Source organism: Chamaea fasciata, unplaced genomic scaffold (genome assembly GCF_029207755.1).
Source record: "Chamaea fasciata isolate MVZ Bird 193981 ecotype frontalis unplaced genomic scaffold, bChaFas1.0.hap1 SCAF_7, whole genome shotgun sequence".
NCBI classification, from domain to species: Eukaryota; Metazoa; Chordata; class Aves; order Passeriformes; family Sylviidae; genus Chamaea; species Chamaea fasciata.
The window spans coordinates 18289623-18316929 of record NW_027094092.1 but is presented as its reverse complement, the minus strand read 5'-3'; the positions used below and the strand labels follow the sequence as shown (position 1 = coordinate 18316929).

The 27307-nt window shown below is 40.5% G+C and overlaps 1 protein-coding gene across 2 annotated transcripts; it reads left to right on the top strand.

Annotated features, from left to right (window-relative positions):
* The first annotated feature begins 4847 nt into the window (after positions 1–4847).
* Positions 4848–27307, top strand: CHKA (choline kinase alpha). Of its 2 annotated transcripts, XM_066187813.1 has the most exons (12): positions 4848–5215; positions 8485–8596; positions 15537–15590; positions 19340–19453; positions 20075–20208; positions 20480–20584; positions 20943–21001; positions 23036–23123; positions 24051–24159; positions 24632–24738; positions 25050–25131; positions 25911–27307. In XM_066187813.1, the coding sequence occupies exons 1-12, from the start codon at positions 4905–4907 to the stop codon at positions 25968–25970; spliced, it is 1335 nt and encodes a 444-aa protein (XP_066043910.1). In that variant the 5' UTR covers positions 4848–4904; the 3' UTR covers positions 25971–27307. The 2 variants fall into 2 exon arrangements, with proteins under 2 accessions (XP_066043910.1, XP_066043911.1); XM_066187814.1 differs by lacking the exon at positions 15537–15590.

The following is a 27307-nucleotide window of genomic DNA, read 5'->3' as shown; positions in this document are numbered from 1 at the left end:
CCCACCACCCCTCCTATCACTAGGAAAGGGGGACAGCTGTGCAGCCTCTCTTGCAGCTGCATCTTGCCTAGGTGTCTAGTACAACTGCAAACCTGCAAACCTTCCGAGTTCTTGTCTTTCAAAGTGGCATTTTTTTGGCCGTCGATACAGCGAATAAGAAACAGCAGCCTTCATTTTTGTTTAAAATTCAGCAAGCATTTGAGCAGCTGTAGACCCAAGAAGGGGAACAAAAAACAGGCTCCCTGCTCCACGTGCAACCTGAATGCAGGACCAGGCTGGGAGCACTTCGCTCCTCTGAGCAATGCACTGAGGAGGGAAGCCAGGAGCCTGAGGGACTCAAGGACAGCCCCAAACTCTCATCCAGACTGCAACAACTGCACGGTTCCCACATCCAAGTCTTGGGCTCAGCCCAGCTTCAGAGAGGGGATTCACCAACTCAGTATTAATCTGCTACTGGTCCATAAAGAATCAACAACTTATCAACAACTACTATTATGATGTCTGCAAGCTTTCCAGCTGAAATAAGTATCTGCACCCTGGCATTCTTTCTATGCCTTGTGGCAGATCTGGCCTTAGATGGCATTTGATCTTGCCAGTAAAATCTGCTGCTGCTCGGAATAAAAGAGAGAGACTTGTGAAAGAAAGTTGAGTGCTTTGAGTCAAAATGGTAGGCTTAGCTTTTTTGTGAGCAATAAAAAATATCTGCTCTAACAATGCAATTAGTGTGATTAAAATCACATTAAATTGTATCAATCCAACTGCAATTCCCTTTGCTGCAGGTATACAGGTTTTACAGAAAAATAGGAAAATATATTTCAGTAAGCTTTCCTAAATTACACCAATTAATAAATTAACAAAAGGCTCATATTATACTGCCATAGACAAGAGACATGATTGACTATTTCCTGATGAGTGTATGATTAAGGCTGCATTCAAAGCAAATGAAAAATAGACATTTCCATCAGGACTTGTGGAAGTGTCTCCATCACTTCAGAGGACGTGGTGGACTCACTGATGATTATATTCTGCTCAGCCACTGAAGTAACAGATTGCATGGTCACAGTATGGAGCTGAAGGCAAAGTAAATCACAGAGGAAAAAAAAGGTGTTTTACTGTGTGAGGGGAAGGAAATTTCTGTGACGAGCAGCCTTGTCTCCCTGGACGCTGACAGCAGAGGTCATACCAAGTGTCAAGGCTCTGCTCAGGCCAGAAGAGAGGAGCTCAGTCCAGCTTGTACCTTGCTCACAGCAGAATTAGTCACTGTGTGTTTGTCTGTGGCCTAACCTCCCTTATCTCAGTTACTTCCTTCACAGTCTTTAAAGCCAGGTTATCCAGGGGATACAGGCAGCTGAGGAACTATTCTCTTAATAGGTCTCATTTATTAGATGCTACATCAAATTAACCTATTAGATTGAGGCAGAAATTGAACATAAATACAGAACCCACATCTGCTACAAAAGTGTGCTAATGTAGCTTGGTTGCTATGGTGTAAAATTCAACATAAGGGTCATGAAGACACGTTTGCCTTTTCCCATTACTGAAGAAGATGGCTGGTTGATTGACTAATCCATGGGATAGGATATTGCATTGGTCCTAACAACAAGGTGCTTCTCAATGGAAACAGACATCAGTTGCTGCTGAGACCTAATCAGGCTTCACAAACCCAAGTTCAGTATTTTAACTAGTCAGTCAGTCTTGGAGCTTCTGAGACACTAATTCCATACTTAATTCTCTTTTTTAAGGGTTTTTTTTCTGATGCCTTTTAGGTTTCAATATATTCTTAAGTTAGCAGAAGCCTTAGTCTTGTTAAATTTGATTACAAGCATTACCTAAATGTAATTAATTCCTCCTCCTGAGCAGAAAAATATTACACATATAAGTAGAAGAAATGGTTTTGTTTTCTTTTTTTCCCCAGTGTTTTATTTGAATGTGGACTTATAATTTACGACAAGTACATCTTAGTAGCTCTCTAAGGAGAATATCTCACTCTGTTTATCTGTGTAATGCATACTGCACGAAGAAGAGCAGTATAAATTTCTGATGCATTGCTCCTCCTGAATGCTTTGAGCCAAACTGGGGAAGTTCTTGGATAACAGCAGCAAAACTTCTTGGATAAGAGCAGATTTATTTTCCTATCTTTCCACATACTCCACTGAGTTTTGAATCACACCTTCAGACCATGCACTTCATATCCCTGGCACTGCTGCCTAGGATTTCAGTCAGAGCAAGCTTGTGCCCCTGCTGCCGCATTGCCTCCCGCCTACTCCAGCCAACCCCACTTGAAAGGCACAATGCAGGGTACCGTGCCTAAAAGAACTCCTACCCACAATGTAAACATCAGCATCATCTTACGCAATTACAAATATTTACTTTCAGGCATCATGAAATAAAAATCTTTTTGGCAAGGAACATATCTATTTGCCTTCATATCAACTAAACCTGCAGCCCCTTCTGATTATTCACCTTATGCATATCACAAGTTCTATTACAAGTATTTTGTTCTTGCCTTTATTGTGCTGTTCACTCTTGTGGCTCCCCAGGAGAGAGACCATGTTTACTGGAAAACACAGGGAACTGTTTTCAAGTGAGTTACACCCTTTTTGTAAAATCAACAATGAATGGCTGTGAGTTGCTCACTGCTAAGAAAACATGAAACCAATAAAGGGTGTCATGAGCAGAAAAAACGTCTAAAGGTAACATGCACGTGGCCTTCACATGGATCCAGGATTCTTATCAAAAGGGAAGTCATTAAAGGACTGAAACCCAAGCTAAACTTACACTAAGAAAGGGTGTGTTGTAATAAAAAGGTTGTAAAAAAATAGTTCATAATTTTTTTTATCTCCTTTTAAATTCTCTGATCTATTGGAAGAGATTATTGGAGGTTTTGAAGCAAAGTTTTTGAACAGCTGTCAGAGAAATGGCCAGGAGAAATGAGATGGAGTTTTCTTGTCTAATAAAAGTGGGTGGAATTCTCTATATCCAGGAAAAACAAATGTTTCTTTTCTCTGATTTTACTACCTTTTCTTTCTACACTGACAGCAATCTAGAAAAAAAAAATCAGTCAAATAACTCTATTTAGGAAAAAACCCCAAATCCTGTTATGCATGCTATCATGACAAACCAGTGTGAAGCTCGAGCACCGGGAGACAGAAGGGCCTGTGTGTAAGGCAATTTTTTTTTGCTATTTTCATCACTTCTTCCCACATGTTTTTTTCTGTTTAGCTATTCAACATCGGTGATGCTGTCAAATACTTGAGCAGGGTCCTGAAAAAGAAAGGACTCCTCTGCACTCCTGAGTAGCTATCTCCAGTAGTAACTGCATGTCTCCTCACCAGCATCCTAATCTGTGCCCAAGTTAAAGGATTTTAGTTCATAAATGAAGAGCGGAGGTATAAAGAGAAAATAACATCTCTGTCTCTTCTGGCCTGCTTTGGCATCCCTAAGTCATACATCACTCTTCCTCTTAACTAACAGGGTCTGCTATGCCTCAGCCAAAACAGCTTTGGTTGTGCTGAAGCTGCTTTGCCAGCACAAAGCCTGTTCCAAAGCCAGTTCTGGAGCTTTCTTGCCACTCCCCAGAAAATCCGTAGGCTCCTTGTGGGTTTTCCAGAACTAGAGTGCCGAAGTGAAGCATGCAACAAAATAAGAGAGCAGCCCATGAGGTAAAGTAGTTTGGGGAAGGATGAGGGAAGGAGCCCATCAGGAACTCCCTCAAAACCCAGCAATCCCCAGCTTTAACAATGATCACCACAATAACGGCAACTTTTATTACAAGAGACTGCAAGTCTCTCGTATACAGAAAAAGATCATCAAGGGTGAACAGCCAAAGGAGAGGAAAAAAAATAACAAAATCAGGGAAGTGCAGAGGTAGTTCAAGGCTTGAAGGGATTTATTGCTTTACTGCTCATTTATGACGAGGTGATATGAGATATTGGGCGACAATCCCACCCGCCCGGCTGGAGGGGCGGGAAAGCCGCGGCTCCTCCAGCGGGCCGTGACATCACCGCTCCCACTCCCGCCCGGGTGCAGCGGGGGAAGGACCGCAAGGCAGGTGCTGGCCCTTCCCAAAACAGGAAAGCGTATTTCCAATGCCAAAACTATAAGAAACTCAGCTCGAAAGCACTGTGTGTAGGCAGCATTCTTGCTCCCGTAACATTACCCTTCTGTTCAGGCGCGATCCTCTACCGAACCACGAGAAACCAGTTCACCGTGCGGGCGTGAGGCGGCCCTCACACGGTAACTAACTCGGTCACTTCCAGTAAAGAGCGGACTTTAAATAAACTTCTTGTTGGTTGCCGCAACCCACTTCGCACCGTGTGGAGATTTCCCACATATTTCGGTGTCATATCACGGAGCGAATAACACCGGCGCGTTTTTCAGCCCTGCCTGAGGGGGTGCCGGCTCCATCCAGCAGCGCATCACCACGGACCCAGCAGTAGCTGCTCCACGGCACAGCGCACCGTGAGGTGTCCCCTCCCTCCCTTCCTCCCTCCCTGCTGTTTTCCGTCGCTTCCCTCCCTCCCTCCCTCCCTCTCACCTTCCCTCAGCGCTCCCCTCAGGCTCAGCCCCCGCCCCGCGGGCGAGCGCCTCGTGCTCCCCTCGCGCGCGCGCACCAATCACATTCGCCTGGAGGGGCCGCGAGCCGGGTGCGCGCGCCCTCCCCTCCCTTTCCCTACCCACCCCCGCTCCAAGGGCGGACCGAGAGCTGGCTCCGGCCAATCACAGGCAAACGGGCGTGAAGCGTGAGGCGCGAGCGGGCCCGCGTGCCGAGACGCCGTATAAAAAAGGGGCCGGGCACGAGCGCGGGGCTCACTCGCCGCCGGCGCTGACGGCGGAGGGACGTACGCGAGCTGTCGCCCCCGCCCGCCGCCCCAACGGCCGCCGCGCCCCCCCCGCACCGCGCCATGAAAACCAAATTCTGCAACGGCGACGCCGACCCGTCCCCGCTCGGGCTCCTCCTTGGCCGCGGGTCCGCCGCGGCCGGGCAGCCGCCCTCACCGCTGGCTCACCCCGACCCTGAGGGGAAGGACCCCACCGCGGCGGGCAGAGGCGGTGGTGTCGCGACCCTGCCCCCGGCGCTGCCCACGCCGCTCGAGGAAGAGTCGCCGCCGCTCGACCCCCGGACGCGGCGCCGGGCGTATCTGTGGTGCAAAGAGTTCCTGCCGGGGGCCTGGCGGGGGCTGCGGGAGGAGCAGCTGCGCATCAGCCCCATCAGGTCAGCGCGGAGGGGGAGGTGGCCCATCCAGGGGGCGGGGACGGGGGCGCGCCGCGGGTCCGAGCCGACCCTGGCGGGGGAGGCGAGGGGTTCCGTCTTCAATTTCATTTTATTCTTTTAAATCCCTCCCGAATTCGGTTTAGCGGGCGGCGGGAGCGGGCTGGCCGCCGCGGGGGCGGTGCCGGGTGCGCTGCCGCGCCCCCGGCCCGGAGCGGGTGGTGGTGCGGGGGGGCGGCGGCGGCGGCTGCATCGCCACGGCCCCGGCTCGGCCCCGCGCCGGGGGAGGGGCCCCGCGCCCGGCCCTGAGAGGGATGGAGCCGGCAGAAACCGCTGCACCGGGCTCCCTGCCGGGGAAAAGGGCCCTGCTGGGCTGGCCCTGGCTGCTCCGCACTCACAAGTCATCAGGTAAACGCGGTGTACCGGTGATGTGAGTCATCTTCCACAGCGCACAGTAACGAGTGCTTGTGACTCAGCACGTTGGCAGCAGAAATATGTAAATTGGGGACGTTCTGGAAGCCATATGATGTAATGTGTTGGAGTTCTTTGCCGAATTAAATAGCATCTTTATTTTGCTTTAACTAAATCGATGTTAGTTCAGCGTTTCCCCTTTATGCACTGCCTGTCTCACGTCTTCCAGACTGATCATTCTACCTGATCAAACATACAGTCAGGGACAGTTTCAAAGAATACCGTTGTCAGATTCCTTTCCCAATGTTTCCACTTTTGTCCCTACACAAAACATGCATATATTTTACCTTAGGTACCTAAGGGAGCATACACAGTTGACAAAGCTCTGATGTATAAAAGTATGATTAAAACACATTCTGCTCATTTCTAAATTAATTTTAAAAGCCATATTGAAAAATGAGCAACTCACTGAGACCCAGTACAGGTGGTATTTGTTTTTTAGATTGTTTCTCCTCACTTGACGTGATCATAAGGAGTTAATAAAGGGAGAGAATTTTTACATGACCAGTACAATGCTAAACAGTTGACTAGTCTGATATGTCTAGTTTGAGTCAGTTAATTAAGTTTTCATCTGTATTAATATGTACTGCTGACTTTGGTACTTACTTTCTAAAGTCTTACATTTTAGCCCCGTTATCTTTGCATTTCTTGGAAACCTCTCATGTGAGACACCACTTCAAAATGGCTTGGTGGTTTCCAAATTTGGCAGAAGAGAAGATGAGCTGAAACTTAAGAATGTATAAAGCCATGCTAATCGGTAGTAGTAAAAGTCTTCTCACCATTTTCATCTCTGGAAGATGCATCATACTGGTTTGCTGATTCTGGTTTCAATCAGTGTGCATTCTCCAATGTGTTCATTAGTATTGCACAATCCTGTTCTTTAACAGCTGTCAGTTAAATAACTGGTAGCTTGATCTGTATGAGTGAGATGTGCCCTTTTGACTTTTAAACAAGCTGCCAAGTCTACTGACCTTTCAGAAGAACAGTGCCTTTTATTATGCTCTTGTATGGATTTCCTTTATAACTTTTCCAGGTAACTTTTGAAGTCTTAAATGCTATAGTGAACTTAAACTGTGGTGAAACTTCTGTTCAATGGAGTTCAGCATCACTAAGGCACTCCACTTTGGCTTGTCTGGTACAAAAAAAAGAATTTCTGGGCTTTTACACACTGTGCAGGCTGAGCATTTGTTTAAGTCATGTAACTATACAGATTCTTGAGCTTTAGTATTTCTTGTAAGGTATTTTTCAGTGTGCTTAGTTCTTCTATTTAATTATTGATATGTTCACCAAAGATTTTGTCAGAGGCTTAGAAAAGGTGGCAAATGTTTTTTCACAAAAATCTGTCTAGCACAATTCAGATAAAGCCAGAAGTGTAGTTAGTATAACTAACCAGTGTTTGGATTGCCTTTGAATAGCTGGCTCTGCTCTTCCTTTGATATCATTTCCATCTGTCTCTTGGGTTTTTTTCCAACCTGTTCACCTTCATGGTTCAAAGTTACTTCATATCTTGTCTTCAAACTTCCTTTTTTGGATGCCTGCCAAGCCACCTGGTTCTTTTCTGTCTCCTTTCTTAAGCATATTGTGCAGCTGCTGTTTTACCCTGTTTTGTTGAGATGTCTTTTTTCCTTCTCAGTTGTTGACTTTGGGAATGTAGGCCAGCCCCTGTCTCCTTCTTGGTAGGCTTTTTTTTCCAGAAAGTCTTTTCTGCTTCCCCACTGTGTTGAAAGAGAGCCCAGAAGAATATTTGAAAAAGCATTGAAAGGAATGTCAGGTTAGGACTGAGAACTGCATTTTAGCCACTACAGTTTGGATCTGCTGTGGATTCTTGTAATCCAAGGTCACTGCAATGTATTATATGTTACAGGCAAAATCACATGCAAAAGGAAAATTTAAAAATTTTAAAATATTATTCACGGGCATTATGATAATGAAAAGAATGCAGAAAGGCAATGCTGTAAATAAAATATGGGTTGAGTAGATGGGTCTTCTTAAGAGCTACAAGAATATCAAGAAACTTAGAATGTCATCAAGATAGACACAAACTAGGGAAATCTACGCTTCAGTCATTCAAATGATACACAAGCATGCTGTTTTTTTCATGTAATTACTGTTTAACAACAGTATTTGCACAGGAAAAAATGACAGCATTTGTTTTGTTTTCCACAGCTTTATCAATCTAAATAGATACTGGATCAAAGAAACTGAGTATGATTTTAGATTTGACAAACAAATGAGCAACTTATTTCAAATAAAGAACTGTTTTAATTGTAAATTTCAAAATTGAAAATCTGTCCCTAAGAAAGACAGCAGAAATAAGACTCTCATCAGCAATGCTGTAGCACAGCTTAAATCTTTGTAGCTGAATTTTGTAGCTGCCAATCCCAGTGATAGCAGCTCTTAATTCAAACTTAAGAGTTTTATATTCACTGCATGGTTTTAAACTTACCCTGCCATTGTTTTGCTTGTGCAGCCAAGTAAATCTGACAAGACTCCAGCATCACTGAAAATAATTTACTTAGATCAACACAGTTGTTTGTTGCATTTTACATCTGTTTGTTAATAGCTTGAGCTGTAATTTGGATCAATAGCTCTGGGTGATGCGCTGTACACTAAGAAGCATGAAGCTGCCATTGCTTTATTGAAGCCTTGTATGTTATGAGTTATTGGTACTGTTGGAAAACTTTCTTGTTAGAGTAGACCAATTAATGACACCAAAAGGATGTTTAGTGCACCTCTAATCTGTGGAAAACAAAACATGTGCTTATCCAAGTTAGCTAAGCCGTGTATTTCTCTGTCTCCAGAGGTGGCCTCAGCAACATGTTGTTTCAGTGCTCACTACCTGACACCATTGAGACAGTTGCAGATGAACCACGGAAAGTTCTCCTGCGTCTATATGGTGCAATCCTGCAGATGGTGAGTACATAAAGGGCTTTGGGAGTGGGAGGGTTTCTGTAGCTTCACTGTAATATGTTTGGAGATCTTCCTTTGTGACACTGTGCAGCTTTATCCTTTAGGGAATGTTTCTGTGGTGGGGGTTAGATGGCAAGCTGAAAGCAGTTTTCTTTATGGTTTGTTCCTGTCTAGAACTTACATTCCTTTCTACACAGATCCCGACTGGCGTGAATTAGCCGAAGGCTCATTTGCTGTTTGTTTGGGCACTAATGTTTTGTTTGTGGTCTTAAGTTTGGACTGTGGTGTTTCAGAAAAAAATGCTTCTGTACAGAATGTAGGACTTTGACATAACTAGCTAGATTGCAAGAGACTAAACTGCTTAATTTTAATCTTGTAGCACTTATGAATCTTGGAGATTAGTTGAAGGTTTTGCCAAGCTTGTACACTGCTCAAGCATTTTGTTAGATATTGTGGGTAATTGTGCTGCTAGAAAATTTGATCTATAGTTTTAGAATAAGAATGAAGCATGAACATCAATACTGTACAGTCATCTCATTCCAAAACATGCTTTCCTGAATGGGTGAAATGCCTTAGAGCTGGCAGAGAAGCTTAACCAGATGTGTTGTTGAACTCTTTTAATGATACTTCTGTTTGGTCAGTAAAATGTAAATACCATTGAAATTTGTCACACCTTAAGTGAAGTGATTGGCAAATCTGTTTCAAATAGCAACATTTAAAAGCAAGACTATTTTGTAAACGTGGTCTCTTCTAAAGCTGACAGGCTGTTACTCTAGGACTGTACAGCAGATCTTCTTACCCATCTCTGCTACACATTTGATGATATTGTAAATAAGCAATCATAACGTGTTTAACCTTATGAAAAATTGCAGTTTCATAACATTACATCTGTATGTTGGCAATTGTTTCTATTTGACTTAGAGGGTCTGGTTTTATTATCCATTAATTTTATGTTTTCCAGTACTCAGTCACTTGCTTTGAACAACTGATCCAATATCTGCAGAACATTTTCTGTTCCTGAAATTTCAGCCCATTCTTCCTGCTTCTGCTGTCTTGACCAAGCTTACTGTTAAAAGTCTCATTAGATACTGTTGCTTTACTGACTTTGAAGTGTTCCTTTATTTTATTATGTGAATTGTTAACTTTCCCGTGGTAACAAACTTTACCAGAAATATGTAAAACATTCCAGTGGTTTGGAATAGCATGAATTGCTTTGCTACAGCACCATATGTGTGTTGGGAAAGTTAAATTCTTAAACAGGAAAAGTGTGTAGAAGTTCAGTAATCAAGCTTAAATAGTCTTTAGTTTTGAAGGGAAACTAAAAGTAGAGCAAAAAGAAAGGGTGGTGTGAAACTTTGTTTTTAAAATTACTCCTAGGATTGACTCTAAGTTGGGGTTCTTTTTAAGAATTGTTTAATGGTTTCAATGTAATGCTGAGTTAATATGTAGAAAGCTTGAGTAGGAACATGGGCTGTAAACTATTGTAGTGATAGAGCTTCTGTTTCCCAAGAGCTGTAAAGAAATATGGTCTTTCCCTTATTTTTCAAAGGAAAAATAAAGTAGACTCTAGAATTTGGCTGCCCTTTTCTTCCCTCGGGATATTTTTTAAATTGCTTCTTCTCTGCCCCTATCCACTGAAGAAATCAAAATAAATTTTTGGGCTCTAAAATCAGAACTAATTTGGTTTGAAAATTGAAAGTGTGTTCATAACTTTCTAACCTTTCTGCTCTTGGTGTTGAAGGATCTTTTGAGATGTCTAACTTCCTTTATTTCCATAGTGGCAGTGAAATGACTGCTCTTGTTGGTGCAGTTCACTAATGGTTAAGTAAGCAGAGAAGGTCCCAAGGTAAAACTTTGATTGCATTGAGGTTCACAATTTTTGTCAACAAACATTTGTCTCTTCCAGCTCCTTTACCTTAAATGCAAGTTAAAATATAAGCAAACTGTTTTATTGGGTATTTTGAAAACCTCACATAGGATTCCTATGAGCTTCTGGGTGGCATAAGCAGAATGTTATGACAAGCCTGTTAAGTGAGAGTAATTTGACATTTTTAGTAGAGTTGCCTAAGTTAAAAACCCTGTAGAAACTAAGGAACACTGCTTAAGTAAGTTGAGTTTTGAGACATTATGCTAAAATCACAACTTAATTCTCAATGACTTAATTGTAACTGCCACTGGGTATTAGTAGTTACCACTTGTTTGTTTGAGCCTTTGTAGCATGTTTTAACTCTTGTCCATTTTACCTTCTGTTGAAATTGGAGCACAAACCAGTTATATCAGTTCTTTATCCCTTTACTGTAAATACTGTGTATCTATAGCAACCTGCACCAAATTGTTGTACATACAGAAGACAAGTTTAAGTTAAAATTTTGAATACAAATGAAAAATGGATCCCTGATTACTAACTTAAGAATGAATGATACTGGCACCATAATTCTTCGGGCCACCTTTTAAAGGAACCTTTTTTGCAGTTTGAAAATAGCTCCAGTTTGCTTATTATGACTCTTGGAAGACACAAATGTCAGTACATGAAACTCATCCAATACAAACCATGCCAGCTGGCTAAAGCTGCCACACAGGGAAGGCTTTGTGCCTTCCTCTGTCATAGCTGATATGTTTAAGCCAATTTTTTGTGTGCATGACTGTTTTGGGGGGAGCTGGGTGGAGATGAACTGTGCTGGCTCGGCCATTATTATGAATGGTCGCACTGGCATGGATGTTTATAAATCAAGGACTTCTCTTGAGTATATCCTTGAGCAGAACTTTTTTTTTTTTAAGACAAGTATTGTACTTGTGACAGGTTAAAGTACTAACCACATTAAAACTCCAATGTTTGAGGCACAATGCAGATATGTCCTACACTGTAAAAAGGGAAATGTCTTACTCTGCTTCACTTATTCTTGCTCCAGCTTAGTTGCCAAACTTAAAGGGGAGCATTGAAAGTAAAACTTGTGACAAAATGTCTTTAACTGTTGGTTGTATTAGTGTTAACAACTGAAACAAAAGGTTATCCCACAATATGCCATTTAATGTCCAGACTTTAAAATTGGATTTTATATTTATATCACTATAGTGTTTCTACCTAAATTCAAAATGGCATTTTGAAAATGCTAATAGGATTTCAACACAAGGTGGCATCAATAAAAAGTAAGCTCAAATTAAGGTGAAATTTAAGCTCACCTATCAAAAGGCAACTCAGGGATTGATCCCCATTCTCTTACAAGTGTCAAAAGAACCTTGAACTCTGACTCACTGGGGCTCTGTTACTTCACAACAGCCAAAACAAAATCTTGTATACAAGTGAGGAAAAACAAACCAGTATACCTAATGTTCCTTTCTGGTCTCTCAATTTCTGTGTGAGCAGATGCAAAATGAGTATAAATGGTTGCCACAGTTCTGTGGTAAATCTTTTTCCATACCTGCCTTGCTGCCTTTTATTTTGTGTAACTAAATAAAATGCAGACTGCTGTGTAACTGTAATTATCAACGTCTTCTGTGGTTGTTGGTGTCCATGTCTGTCTGTAGCATGGAGTAACTACAAATCCCTGGCACTGGCAGAAGGCTTGAAAGAAACCAAGCACCTCTTACGGGGATATATTTGTGTTGGGTGGCATTAAGGGTGTTCTGGGGGTAATGTACCACTTTAGTTGTATATGCATGTGTTCTCTGCTGCAGGCTTGCCCATGCGATCGTGCCTAGAGCACTCTGGTTTCCAGGTGACAGACACGATTCACGGTATAGTATGAGATCTCTGAAGTGGAGCATTCTCTACAGCTTTCATTTTCTTTAGTACTGGATTTCATTGTTTAAAAGTAAGCCTTAAGTAGCACCAGCTACTGTCTGTGCATCTGAATGTTTACAGCAATGACAGAATATCAAAAAACTGTCCCTTCCTTTTCTCTGTTCCCTCATAACAGAATGGTAACTTGAAATGTAGAGGATTGGAGTTGTGGCTTTTGTAGAGCTTGAATTGGGAGTTCTTCACATGCTAGATTTTTAGGACTTCAGCAAATTAATCTCAGTTCCTTCAGGTCTGACAGGGATAAGTGATCAGTGGCAGATCCTTAGAAGCAGAAATAGTTATTGCTGAATCTAAAGCTGGTTTTGTTCCATACACTGAAGTTCAAACTGACATGTGCCAACAGCTTCTAGAAAAGTTTCCCCTGCACAGGTCACCTCTAAGCTCTGAGGCAATTCCTTGTAATGTTGTGATTTTAAGATTTGAATTCCTAGGGATTTATCTAATTCAAGGTATTGCAGTATTTTGAAGCATTGAAAACTAAAGCTGAGTAAGCTCAGAAAAATTGAGTTATATTATATTTAAATTTGTGAGCAGATCTCAAAGTTATTTATTAAAAAAAAATTCCTTCTCTGTACGGAATTCTCTGGCCAAGCATCATTTGGGTTTTTTGATAAGAGACTTCATCTTTCAACTAAAAAAGAAATAAATTGGGGGCATTAGGAAGAAAATATTGAACTCAATTTTCTGTATCAAATTGCCAGATGTATAATCACTGTCTGGTCGTCTGAGCACAGATCAATGTGTACTGTTTCCCATTTATCCTATATCCTGCATTAAAATCAATTTACATGATCATAAATTAGACTCTAAACAACTTCTATTGAATATAGTTGTCCTCCCTTACCAAAACTCTAGTGGACATTCTCAGGGCTTTGAGAATGAATCTTCCCACAATAGAAGAACCTCTGAACAAACATTTGATGAAATCTTGAAGCTGTAGAACACATGTTCATTTCTAGTTAGTTTCCATGTAAAGAGAGCGATTAAAAAAGCTCGAGCAGTTACTCAGTGGTACTCTTTTTCAGGTAATTAAAATTGGCTCATATCTGTTGATGTAAATAGCTCCCAGAATTGGACATTAGCTGGAGTGGGCTATTGGAGTTATGGAAAAACTGAAATTGGTTTATTTAGCCAAAAACAAGTGAGCAAAATAGGTTGATCTAATTATATGAGATGCCTTATTTTGGACCACTGTTCTCAGAGGTGATTGTGGAATCAGGAAATAATCAAACTCCACTACTTTAATCTGTTAAACTCTTAAACTTTTGGTACATAATATTGCATCCTGCTTACTTTGTTCACCTTGCCCATGTATAGTGAAGAACTTCCTAATGCTAGGCTGAGTACATGGCCACTTGTGAAGACTGATCCTCTCCAAGCTCCCATTCATTTTTGCAAGTTATTTGCATATTTGTATTTGTTTTCTTCTGGAAACTAATGCTTCATGCTGAGGGAACAGAAAAGAGGGAAAGGATGCTGCAGAAGTCTCCTCTTGTGATGACTCTTCTGTAAAGCCCTAACTGTCCCTTTCTAATGGCACAGTAGATGCCATTAGGCTGTCTCCAACACTAATTTGAGGTGGACTCTTGGAACTGGCTAGCTTTTTATACAGTATGACCTCTGGAAAGCAGATGCCAGTTCAGGTTCTAGGGAAAAGTCTAATGTGCTTACCTTCTGATTGAACTGAACCATTCTGAGAGCACCATTTATCAGGAAAGACTCCTGGATGGTGAGTAACTTTCTGACTGTTCAAGAAAAATCTGAGAGTGGTATTGATGTAGAACATGCTTGTTCAGAGAAGCCCTCCGTAAATGATTTTAATGCTATTGAGTAGTTATACATTTAGCTGTAGTGAATATGTTTGGACTTTATTAATTTCCTTGAAAGTAATATAAAGTAATAGTAGTTTCCATATTGTCTTGTTTTAAACTTATATAATAATGTTATGGGAAGCACTTGCTGAAAGACCATCAACTGTTGTTAACTATCCTTCTTCTATAGCTTCTGAAATACCGTAACTGCAGAGCTTGTGTAAATCATTAGCTTGTTGTATTGTACTTAAGGCAGCTGGTGTTGCTTAACTGTATTCCATTAAGTTCATATTTCCACCCTTGTTTTGGACATGTTAGAGCTTTGGAACAGGAAGGTATGCACATGGTTCTGTGAATGCAATGTTTGTGTTCGGAAGGTGGAGATGCAGGCTGCCTTTATAGGCCTCTAAAGCTAGTCTGGTTTACACAGTCAATGGTGGAATTGCAACATAAATAGCAGCCACAAACTGTCACTAATTCTAAGCAGATATTTGCTTTCTCTTCTCCTTACCTTCAAGCCCTTTAAAGGACAAGGTTTTTCATACATCTTGAATTTTTAAATGTGCAGCTCTATTAAAAGCATGTGCCATTGAGGGCTCATTGCTCAGGGTGTGGTTTAATATTCTGAAACTGCTTTATAATGACTCTTAACAACCCTAGCACAATACATGATGCATGGAACTTGTTGAAGTTTTGCTAGTATATTGTGGTTCCTACTAAGACACCTTTAGCTTGCATGGGCAATTCATTCCAAGAAAAATCTTGGATTTGCTCAGCCAGTGGTACATTGGACATAGGGCCAAAACAGCGTGCTCTTAAGGAAATTCTAGCCACAAAAAATTTGGAAAATAAGTTAATAGGCAAAAGCAGTGCTTTGTGACCTTCATAACATGCCTCTTCCAACAGTACCTCTAAGGCTTTTATGTAATCTCTGTAATGCGTCTCAAGTGCTTTGGCTGGAGGAATCTCATCCCAGATGTCATGCAGAGGGACTTAATTTTCTCTCAATTAAAAATGTTCCTCTGAGCTTATGGTGCATTCAAGTCTTGTTTTGAAAAACTGGCAAACAATAAAAATATAAGTGAAAATCAGGTATTTGCATGAGTGCTTTGGTCTCAGTGGCACATCCTTTTGAACGATTTTGGAATTGTTAAAAGTGTGGTGGTCAGAGGTCAGATGGATACTAGTGCTGTAGCTGTTACAGATCCAAGAGAGTGTTGAGACTTTTAGTTAACTGTAGCTGGTACTTCTACTCCCTTTGTTCTGGTGGTTGCAGGTTAATAACTTCAAATTTCATCTTCTCATTGTGTTTGCTTTTTCTCATTCATAGAGGTCCTGTAATAAGGGAGAGTCTGTACAGTCTCAGAAGGAAAATGACTTGCAAGTGAGTAATTAAATTTGCTTGTTTCACAGAATGTTATAGCTTATAGGGAAATGTGGTGATCCTGCTTGCTTTAAACCAGTAGTTATTCCACCTGGACTGTGTCTAGAAAACGCAAAAAGTAATGAAAAAAAGAAATTTATTTGCTCACCGAAGCAACGTTATGTGAATGTCTGGACATAGTTTGGAAAGATTCAAGCATCCCACATTATGAAGAAACAGCCTCCCAGTTTTACCCTAAATGGTTTCTTACCATTTTGAATATTGGTATAAGTACTGCAATTTCTAGTATTAGACTCTTCTTAAGTAGATGAACATCAGTTCTCTGCTTTACCTAATGCCTAATTTTTTAATACATTGATGAACTCATCTGAGGAAAGTACATGGAGATGGAGAGAACTTGCTCTTGAACATGAAGTCTTCCTGATTAGCACTGTGCTTGAATCATCTCTGCTCTGCTAACTTTCAAGTTCTTGCATTTGGAATAATTTCTTCTCCTGCAGTATAATGTTTAGCTGAGTGTACCTTTTCATAAAGTCATCTGAATGGGATTCAGTAGCTTAGATTTCTACTGTGGCATTATTTTTTCAGTAAGGGATAACATTGCAGCATGCTAGCCAGATGCCTTGGTTGTTATGTACTCTGTTTTCAGCTCGGTAATGATTTTGGCAGTGACTAGGGAAAAGTACATTTTATTCAATTGATAAGTGCTGCTTTTCTCTTTGTATTTTTTGCTTTCTGGGAATGCCATCTGAAACATTTTTAAGCATTTGTCTGGTTTTGGGGTTTTTTTTTTTTCCTAGCGAGTTGAAACTGGTTTTAAATTTTTTGTTGTTGAATGACTGCTTTTGAAGTTTTGTTGAACTTTGTTTAGCTTACTGGAACAGCTTCAATCAGGTGAACAGAACTGAACAGATTGAACAGAAAAATGTACTGGTTTGATACCTCAGGTTTTTTCAAAGGTGAAAAATGGAAAATGGCTTGATTTCTCCTTGACCACAATCCTGTTAGAAAAAAGTTAAAGTTATAAAAGAAAACAAAAATCCAAACGAGCCCCACCCTGGTGACAGAAGCTCACAGAAGTTTTGCAGTACAGGAAACAAGGTTTTGCACTTCAGGACTTAATCTGTGGTATTTGTTGCTTGAAAATACTGATTCTCTGCTGATAGGTTGATTTCTGCTATTAATCTCATAGTGCTGAAACTTCACCGTTGAATCAGTGTTCTCAAGAATTACTGTCAGGATGGATTTGTTAATTTTCTTCTGTCTAGGTTATGAAAGGAGATGATATCCTTTAGAGAATAAAATTCTCTGGGCTCACTTGCAAAAGCATTGTAGCTTCTGAGCTGCCTAGTGTGCAACAATTGTCTAAACATTGAATAGTCTTGTCAGCTCATAAGGCCTTTTAACAGGAATTCATTTGTTTTACTTTGGTTTTGCTATAATTTGCAGTAATTTTCCTTAGAATAATGACTACTTCATGTATTTTGTAGTGAAATTTTTGTTAAGGCAGGAGAAAGGCAGAAGCTTCAGTTCCAGCTGAAGTGTAGAAAGGCTTCTGATGTCACCTTGCCTATATGGGAGTTGCATCCTGGGAAAGTCTTGTAAAAGATGTCCATAATTGTTAGGTTTGAAACAAAACATTGATCTTAAAGTATTCATTTAAAAACAAGTGGTCCAATTTTCTCCAGAAATCTAAATACAAGTGCTTATGGATGAATCTCTGAAACTGGTCAAAACTGAGAGCTTTCAATCTTAAAATAACAGGATGTTGTCGTGGCAGCATGAGTATATTGCAGAGTGTTTGAAGGCACTGAGATACATCAATTCCTTGGTTACAATGCTTCATCCTGTGAAGTCATCAGGTGAACATGAATCTGAAAAGTCAGATACCTACATTTGTTCTCTGTCCATATGAAGTATGTCATAGAATGTTTTTAATGTCCTTTAGTAGTTTATTTCCAAACCTATCCTGTGTCTGACAGTAGTGTATGGAGTGGAGATTGGTAGAAGGTCCCTTGGGTATTATGAAGGAGAAGCCTTTGTGCCTAAGATGATATGGATGGTATTGTTCCAAAACTATCATTGGACTTGTGCTCAAATACCCATTGGTTTCAGTAGAGGAAGTTCTTCTAGTGCTTGCACTTCTGATACATGAAGAGATGTCTTCATGATTAATAGGATTTTTTTGTACTTCCAGTTATCCAAGAATAGTGAGTTGCTTTTCAGTAAGATATGGAAACACGGAACTGACACCTTATAGGAACAGACTTAAAAATGCTTGGTGTTGGACCAGGTGCAGTCAAAGTCAGCATTGGTTAATAATAGAGTGGACATTCAGTAGCTGGTAACTAATTTCCTTTTTTGTGCTTGGCATTAGGTTTCAGAACTGAATGGAAAGCATTCAGACCTGTGTTGGTGAGGGCACATGAAATGATTAAAAACATATTTTTGCAATGTTAGTGGATAAATCATTTGGTGCTTAGAGGAACTGGGATGAAAAAATGGTGGAGAACATAGATGCAATACATTCGTATGCAAGTTGTCCTAAAATCTCAGTGCTTTGTGAGTCTTTACTACACTTAACATAAAACACAAGAGTTTATTGAAGATCTCAGACTAATAAGGTGTAGGACAATAATAAAAATAATTTATCAACAGTGCTGCCTGGACTGTAGTCAAGAGTGGAATTTATATAGAGTTATATACTGTCTGATACTGTCTTGACTGCAGTAATGCAAAAGGATCTGTGGTCAGAAATACCTGAGAGCTTTCTTAATGTTGTGCTCTTCATTCTTATGCTTTAGAGTGTTGTTGATTTTGAGATGAGCTGCTCAAAAGTAGGCAGAGGCTTGGCAGATCTTTAGGATTTGAGTAGAGCTGGATTCTGGTGAACATAATTGCTAGAAGTATAGATTTATATCTGTGCTTACTTACAGATAATTTTACCCATCCAAAAAGCTACACTTTAGTGATTTTTAACTGTGTTTTTGAGAGTAAATATTCAATATTTCTATTAAATTTTAAGCATTTATATTAAAACTGTCTGCTTGTCTTGTTATGAAGCAAGCCTATTGATGTAAGCCAACCTTAAAGAAAAGTTATTGAAACTTGAGGGATATTTAGTGGTAGAAAAGGAAGAACATTTATTCACACACACATGTTCGTTAACCGGAGTTTAAATTACTTCCTCACTTGAAAAAATAAAAAAGGGATACTTAAAATGTGCTTAATGGGAGGAAAACAGAAGTCATTCTTCTAAATGAAAAGTTGTTCTATTCAATAAAAAAATATTTTATTATTGTTTGTTCACTTCATTCACTTGTGTAGCTAAAATGTCCGTTTGAGAGGCAGTGTTCTGAAGAGCACTAAAATAGCTGATATAGGATAATATTTGTTGTTCCTGCGTTGTGTTTCAGTGGGATGAACTCCTCCAGGAAATGAATTTGCAGAGTTCCCACAGGTTAGAGACAAGAGGGTGTTTTGGTTTTTGCAGTTTTCCTTTGACCTGGCCCACCAACAGTACCTGTTAAGTAATACAGATTTTCCTCCCCAGCTTTAAATTTGAAAGCAAAATATTGTACTGCTCCCATGCTGACTAAAAGTTACTAGTCAAGAAACTTTGATTAGTAAATTGTTGAGTCTTTTCAAAGCTAGCCCTAAAATTTCTCACTTGGTAACAGTTCAGCTACTGTGCACACTGAAGTTAATTTCTGTGCAACCACCAACTAATACTTTAATTCTTTTGGTAGGGGGCAGAAGCCATGGTTCTGGAAAGTGTTATGTTTGCCATTCTTGCAGAGAGAGCGCTTGGCCCCAAGCTGTACGGAATCTTCCCACAAGGGCGACTGGAGGAATTCATTCCTGTAAGTCCTGGTCATTGTTAGTCAGTGGGATGCTGGAAGCTGTTTTAATTGATCATGACAAGAAAGTCCCTGGACTGCCCAGAAAAACAGGGATGTGGGAATGGAATACTTGGCTGCCTGTAGTAATTGCTGGCTGTAATTTGATACAGTGAGTGGGTGTTGGAGAGACCCATTGTAGCTCTTGCCAGGGGGAGATACCTAAAATCTCTTCAACTCTAGCAGAGCCTAATAAATGAAGATAAAAAGCCTGTTAGATACCAAACATAGCATGGGGAAGCTGTGGAGTAACACTTCCCTTTAACAGCAACAAGAGCAGATGCCTTTGATGTTCTTAAATATTTATACTTGATCTGCTTTGAAGATATTCTTAGTGTGAGATGTGATACTCCCCAGGTCTTGAATCTAGAGTGAATTGATTAGGTTGTAAGTAGGATTGGCTAACAGCTTTTCCAAAGGCAGCAACTTCGTCAACTCATCTGTGAGCAAAAAAGAGTATTGCTTGAGTACTGTGCTAGTATTTCACATTGTACTGCATAGAGCCTAATGCTAGTGTTTATAACTGGTCACAGTTCTGTGACTCATCAATTAACTGTACTTTAAGAATACTGTATTTTATTACAGAGCAGGAAACTGAGCACTGAAGAACTAAGCTTACCTGACATATCTGCTGAAATAGCTGAGAAGATGGCCAGATTTCATGGCATGAAAATGCCATTTAATAAGGAACCCAAGTGGCTTTTTGGAACAATGGAAAAGTAAGTTATGCAATACTTTATGGGAAAAAAAAAGGTGACCTGTTGTAATTTTGATAAGCAGATCATTCTTCCTGAATGCCTGGGAACACGAACTTTCACTGTACCCAGAAACTATCACATGAAGGACTTCAGTTACCTTGAAGAACAGTAATGTTTTCTTCAGTAACTCTTTAAAACTCCCTCGATTTTAGTTCAAATGGTATCATAGTATGGGAAGAAAAATAAACTCGTTGTCACAAATCCTGTATTATTGTCTCTTTTTTTTTAACAGGTATCTAAATCAAGTGCTGAGAATTAAATTTACCAGAGAATGCCAAACCAGAAAACTGAACAAACTCCTCAGTTACAATCTCCCCCAGGAAATGAAAAATCTAAGGTAGGCTTATTTTGTCTACCACTATCTTCTAATCTCCAGGGTTTCTGGATGGATTTTTGGATACTTGTTCAGGCATGTTGTACAGTGTAGCACTTTATATTCACTTTACTTAGCCGGGGATTGTTGTTGGTTCTGTGACCAACATGAGTCTCATACAAATACCAAAATCTATGATGAAATTGCTGATCTGACATGCTGATCATAAGTCAAACTTCATTGTGCTGATATTTTGTTCCTAATTAAGAAAATAGGCTGCTGCTGGGAGGGAATAGTGTTTTGAATTCTTACAAAATTACCTGGACGTGGAACTGAATTTAGTGATTCGTTACTTTAAAGATGCTCTGTTACTTTATTCTAGAGCCACGCTTGAAGCTACTTCTTCACCAGTTGTATTTTGCCACAATGATTGTCAAGAGGGTAAGCTGCTAATATTTCAGTGTTGCTCAGTGATGTATTATTGAGCCTTTTTTAGTGACTTGTTTGCTCTCTGAGAGGTAGCCATGTTGTGGAGGTGCTGCCCTGAGGCAGCAGCCTGTGCACTCTGGTGTGCTACAGTATCAAAGCAAAGTATGGGCTTCTGCAACCTTTCAGGCTTTTTCAGAGAACTCTGGTGTCATGACTGGGTTAAGCCAAGAATGTCCTCATGCTCTGTTAGTACAGGTCAGTTGATGATGCGTTTTCTGTTTAGACCATACCTTGCTTTGCTGCAATATACGTGAGCAGAGTAGGGTATATGTGAGTCATTTTAAAAGAAAGATGCTGAAGAAGTGCAGTGAGTGGTGAAAATGGAGAGTAGAGCAGTTTTATGTGGCAGTTTTTATCTTGTGCTGGTAAGAAACATTAGGAAAACCTTATCCGCCTTTTTTTAGTGTTCTCTGAGAGTCATGGAAAAAGCATAACAATTTTCCAGAGCCAGTTACTGAAAAGGGTGAGGAAGCAAGGCTGAAGGTGTATTGGGTGTGCTGTGTTTGTGACCCTTGTCACCTGAGCAGTGGGTAAGCTGGGCTGAGCTGGAAGGATGCTCTAGTGGGACTGTGTGCAGGGCCGTTTTGTTGTCCGTGGTCCCAGCTTTGTCAGCTAAGGCTGAGGAGCTGCCCTGGAGGATAGACACATAAGGATAGGCAGCACAAGGGGAAAAGGCCACTAACCTGAGGTGTCAGTAGTGGTGGAGTTTGAGGTCTCCTTGAGAAGTTGGCAAGGTGCACTGCTGAAGAAGTCCGAGCATAATAGGGCTGAGGCAGGCTGGGGAGCCTAAAGTTCCAAGGGGTTTGGGGCATAAGTGTAAGATACTGTGCTGCTTTTTCTGTTGGTGCAAGAGTGTGGCATGGAGCACAGATGTACATGCAGAGAGGGGTCACACTACTGCAGAACTTGACATTGCTCTCCATTTAGTAACTGGTACTTGACAGAGGCAGACCTGATGTCTTTTAGATGAATTATAGTGACTATGAATTGAAAGACTCATAAGCAACCACCTAAACTTTCTGTGTAGGTACTGGTTGTGCCACGTATTAGAACAGCAGAGTGATCAGACTGACTTTCAGGCTGCTGAAAAGCAATTTCTGTCCCCAGTGTTGTATGATCAGTGATAGTGCTACGCTGATATGAGAGATGCTGTGAAAATTATAGATCTCAACAATGCAGCAAGGACTGCTAAGGCTGATAGGGCCACCTGAGCCAGCTCCACGCTAAACTGGAGAAAGAGGATTCTTGGGAGAGCAAATCTGCCTCTTCCTGTACAGAAAACACTTTCTTGCTTTCAGCTTTACAAGGTAAAGCTATATATCTCAATTTGCAGAGATCTGGTGAACAGCTAGTGCAAGTTGGCTTTTCCTATTGTCGTGGCTTAACTAAATCCAGCTGGCAACTCAGCCCCACAGAGCCACTCAGTCTTCGCTGTGAGATTGGGAAGAGAATTGGACAGGTAAAACTGAGAACTCACAGGCTGAGATACAGGCAGTTAATTAAGGAAGGCAAAAGCTGCTCACACAAGCAAAGTAAACAAAGGAATTAATTCACTGCTACCCATGGACAGGCAGGTGTTCACCCATCCCCAGGAAAGCAGGGCCTTGTCACAAACAACAGTGACTTGGGAAGACAAACACTCCTCACTCCAAACATCCCCTCTTCCTCCTTCCCATCTCTGCCTGCACCCTCAGTCCCTTTTTGGGCTGGGGTGTGAAGCAGAAAAGTCCTTGACTCTACAGAAGCACTGCTCAGCAATAACAAAAACATCCTTGTGTTATCAACACCACAAATTCAAACATAGCCCTGTGCCAGCTACTATGAAGAAAGTTAACTATACCTGCCAAAACCAGCACACCTCTAATTCTTCCGTGCAGATATAAGGGATAACTGGGATTAGCTGAACAATGTTCCTTGAGATACACAGTATGGCTTTCCTCTGATTTTCCTGCATTATTAAATATGCAGTATTTTCTTAATTTCTAGGTAATATCTTACTTCTGGAAGGCAGAGAGAGTTCAGAAAACCAAAAGCTGATGCTCATTGACTTTGAATACAGCAGCTATAATTACAGGTAAGCACTTTATTTTCTCTTCAGCATGGGATTGTGTTCCCTTCTACCTGCTACAGGAAGGCCAAGTGCTGCACTACTGATTGTTTATCTGTTGTAGTGAATTGTCTTCTGCTCTGATGGTGGTGGTTAGCAAATATAACTAATCAAAACAGCTCTGGTTCTGATGCTGTTGAGTTCAGGCACATAGCAGAGGCAAAGTTCTTGGGGTTCCTTGGTTGTTCAGACTAGAGGGCTTGTTTGTGCCCAAATGGCTTCTTGCTTGCATGTCAAAATTTTTCTAGTGGGAAGTTGAGGAGAAGGGTAGATTTTTTTGTGTGCATATGTATGTAGGGCAGCTTTGCTTTTGTGTCTTTTCCTTCTGTCCTTTCTAATGGCTTTTTCATCTATGCAGATGAGAATGCAAGTTTATCACTAGATGGTTATGCAACATGCTTGTTTTTCTTCCCTCAGCCATCTACTGAAGTGTTTTTAAGGATGATTTAAGTGTGTATAGTCACTGAGATTAAGCATCACCATAGCTGGAACATAATAAAACAGTGAATTCCTATAATGTAAAAGTGAGATATGTTGACAACTTTTAATATGATCTCTTTGCCTGCAATAATGCCAATATTAGAGACGTCTGACTTCACGCTGAGATGTAGTGCATACTCAAGTATTTTTACTGTCTCCATTAGTATAAAGTTCAGTAGCAAAGTCTAGTATTTTCACGTGGCTGGTAGCTTTCATTCTTAACTGCCTGTCTTTACTAACTGTTTTATAATAATCTGCAAAAATTTCTGTGGTTATCAGTTCTCTACCTCCACCGAAACTGCAGTAAATTCCTAGTACGTCTCTGCTTTTAAACTTGATTTTGGGTTTGCCTAAAAAAAACCCAGATTGCCAGTCTGTAAATATTGAGGTATTTTGTCTTTATTTCTTTTTCAGAGGATTTGACATTGGAAATCACTTCTGTGAATGGATGTATGATTACTCATATGAGAAGTACCCATTCTTCAAAGCCAGTGCTCTTAAATATCCTTCAAAGAAACAACAGGTAGATACAAAAGGCATAGTTAAATGCCAGTGTCAACAGTCTTCACATCCTTACTCTTTTTCAATTCTCTTTTGGATTTACTGTGTCCCAAGAGATTTCCTCCATGACTTCCTTAAATGTCATACTTTCTCTAATCCTGACTACCTTTGCTTTAAAAATCACAGTAACTTAATAGCTATTCCAGATAGAATATTTACTATGTGCTGTGTAGCCATCCACCACAAAAAGTCCAGTAGTTGTAGACTGCAACTATGAAATTAGATGGCAGTAGCAATATGCTGCCTGTCCTAATACTATGGATTTAAGATTAATGGTGCTTCTAACAATTGCTTGAAAGTCTGGTTTAAGAAAAGTTAACTCCAACACTATTGATGTTTGGGGAAAAAAAAATGCCAACTTACTAGGCAGTCTGAGAGAAACAAATATATCTTGAGATAAAAAGTTGTAACTCAGTTGTTTATTTGCCTTCCAGCTCCATTTCCTCTCCAGTTACCTGTCTGCATTCCAGGATGGCTTTGAAAATCTGAGCAATGAAGAGAAGTCCAAACTAGAAGAAGAAGTGTTGGTAGAAGTTAACAGGTAATTTGCCTTGTACAACTGTATCTTCAGACTTCTGCTGTGGTACCTATACTTGTATACATCTCACTGGGTGGAGGAACTTGAGCCAAGAGAGATTGAAAGCTACTTACATGTGGTAAAGAACAATCTGTCCACTGTAACATTAGATATGTGATATACACTAATGCTACTCCATGGGGAATTATTTTTATAGTATCAGCTGAAGAAAAGGTGTGGACATCCCCAAACTAGGGAATACTGTTCTAAGAGGACATTGAAATAAGGTGACTTAGCTGGGTATTTATTTCAATAACATAGCCTTGTAATTTCAGGTTTGCCCTTGCATCACACTTCTTCTGGGGTCTGTGGTCTATTATACAAGCAAAGATCTCATCCATTGAGTTTGGGTACCTGGTAAGTTTTTTAATTGTAGTTTTCCATAACTAAAAACAAATAATCTAAATAACCTGTGGTACATTATTGAAAAGGCAATGGAATGGCCTCTCACAGCAACTAGTATTTTCTAAGTGGAGTAAAGCTTTTAAAAATCCATTTGTTACTAGTTTGTGCTCTTTCCTTAAGAATGTAAAGAACATTTAAGATCGTAAAAACTTCAGGAATTGTTCCCATGGTTATGTATAGAGTGTATAGCCTTATTTCAGGCTTCCTTGCAGCATTATTCTGCAGTAAGACATCCCAGGCAAGAGAGGCCAACATGCAGTGAGAATGTGGAACTGAGTACTCAAAGTGCTCATGTTTGTCCCATGGTGATGTTCAGTGTGCAGCAATAGCTGTGCCAGGTAGCAGCTTGTACTTGAGGAGCTGATCAGTCTGGCTCTTGCTCTGTGCTCAGTGTACTGTAAAGTGACAGCCCTGGCAGGTACAAGGAATATCTTACTGGAGGTGTTGCAGGAGCCAGCCTTTTCAGGCAAGTCCTGGCCTTTTTAGTGCCTGCTTTTTTCTGATGTTTTGGCAGCAGCTTGATTGTATTAGAGTTGAAACAAAACTGAAGGAAATTTTAAGAAGCCAGAACACCTCTGGAGAGATTATCCTTCTGAATAGAGCTAATTAGTGCCTTGAGATGATGGATTAGGAAAGTAACACAGTTAATACCTTCTGTGTTTCCTCATCCCAAAAAAGAAAACAGCTGTTTACTGTATTGAGTACTGAATGAATGTCCCTTATTTCTCCAGGAATATGCGTTATCCAGATTTGATGCCTACTTTGACCAGAAGAGAAAGCTGAAGGTGTGAATGTGGGAGGAGTGGCCTGTTGGTTACTGTATGAAGAGGGCAGCTGGACAGAACTTTCACTGTGCTTAGGCTACTGTATCTCTAATGAAGGTGTCACTGAATTCCAGTTCCTGGGAATGCAGGTGTACAGTACTGAGGACTATAAAAATTACTTGTTTACAGTTCCGTAAATAGTTGAAATGAGATTGAGAGGCAAAAGTAAAATACAACTGTGCAACATCTTCAAATTTTGTCAATCTAGAGGCTATTTTGTATTATGGGAGAAGCTTACAATTGTGTCAATACCACATGCATCAGAGCAAACTTGCTGTGGGTACATTTTTTGGGGGTGTTGGCATTCTGGTTTGTGTTGTAAGCAGAACAGCTGTAAAAGCTGATTGTAGACACTGCCTCTTAAGGAGAAGGAAAAGCAAAGGAGACAACTGCTAAACTGTGAAGTAGGCTTAAAAACTTACTGTGAGTTTAGGTTCACCATGCCCCAAGAACACTATCTTCAAAGCTGCTGATACCTTACACCACTTTAACCAGAAGCAACTAAACACATTGAAGCAGTGTGCTTTAAAGTGTTAGTGACACACACATGAATGTTTCTCTTAGGCTGGTGTGCCTGGGAAGTAAAGTATGAATGAGCTTTGAACTGGACATTCTGAAGGAGTTTTTGAACTGTTCATTCCATGTTGTTCAAGAACATGCTTTAGCCCAGCCTGGTTCTCTAAAAATGCTGTGTCCTGCACAGGGGGTTCTGTGGGCTGGCAGCACTGGGAAGAGTGCCTTGAATTGCTCTAGCAGCTCCCCAGATAACTGGATTGGCATTGACAGTACTGGTAATTGAGGCCTGTCTCTCTTCTTGTGTTGCCACAGTATATGGCTGTAATAAACAGTGGAGCCAAAGACTGTGGAGAACGCTTCAGGAAATTGCTGTCCTGCCCATCCAGTTCTTATGTGGCTTGAGAGGTGCTTTTCTTGCACCTTCAATTCTCATCATGTTCCAGGAATCCAGTAAAGTGGAGCATCTTGTGGGGAACAATAACATGTATATTGAAACTTGACTATAATCTGTGTACATGCCATCTAAAGATTTCTTTTGATTTTTGGGAGCTTGTTTATTTTGAATGTTACTTGTTTGTGCTTTCTAACACACTGTATTATAAACAAACTTCTAAGTTTACCCTTTTTGACTTGTATAGCAAATACTGTTTGAAGCGGCTGAAAAAATCTGCAGCATTTCATGTACTGTATAGCAGAACTTGTAAAAGCTGTTATGTTACTCTTGTACAGAGAATTGTTTTCCATACATTTAGTTATTAATACTTTATAATAAATATAAAGCACTTAAA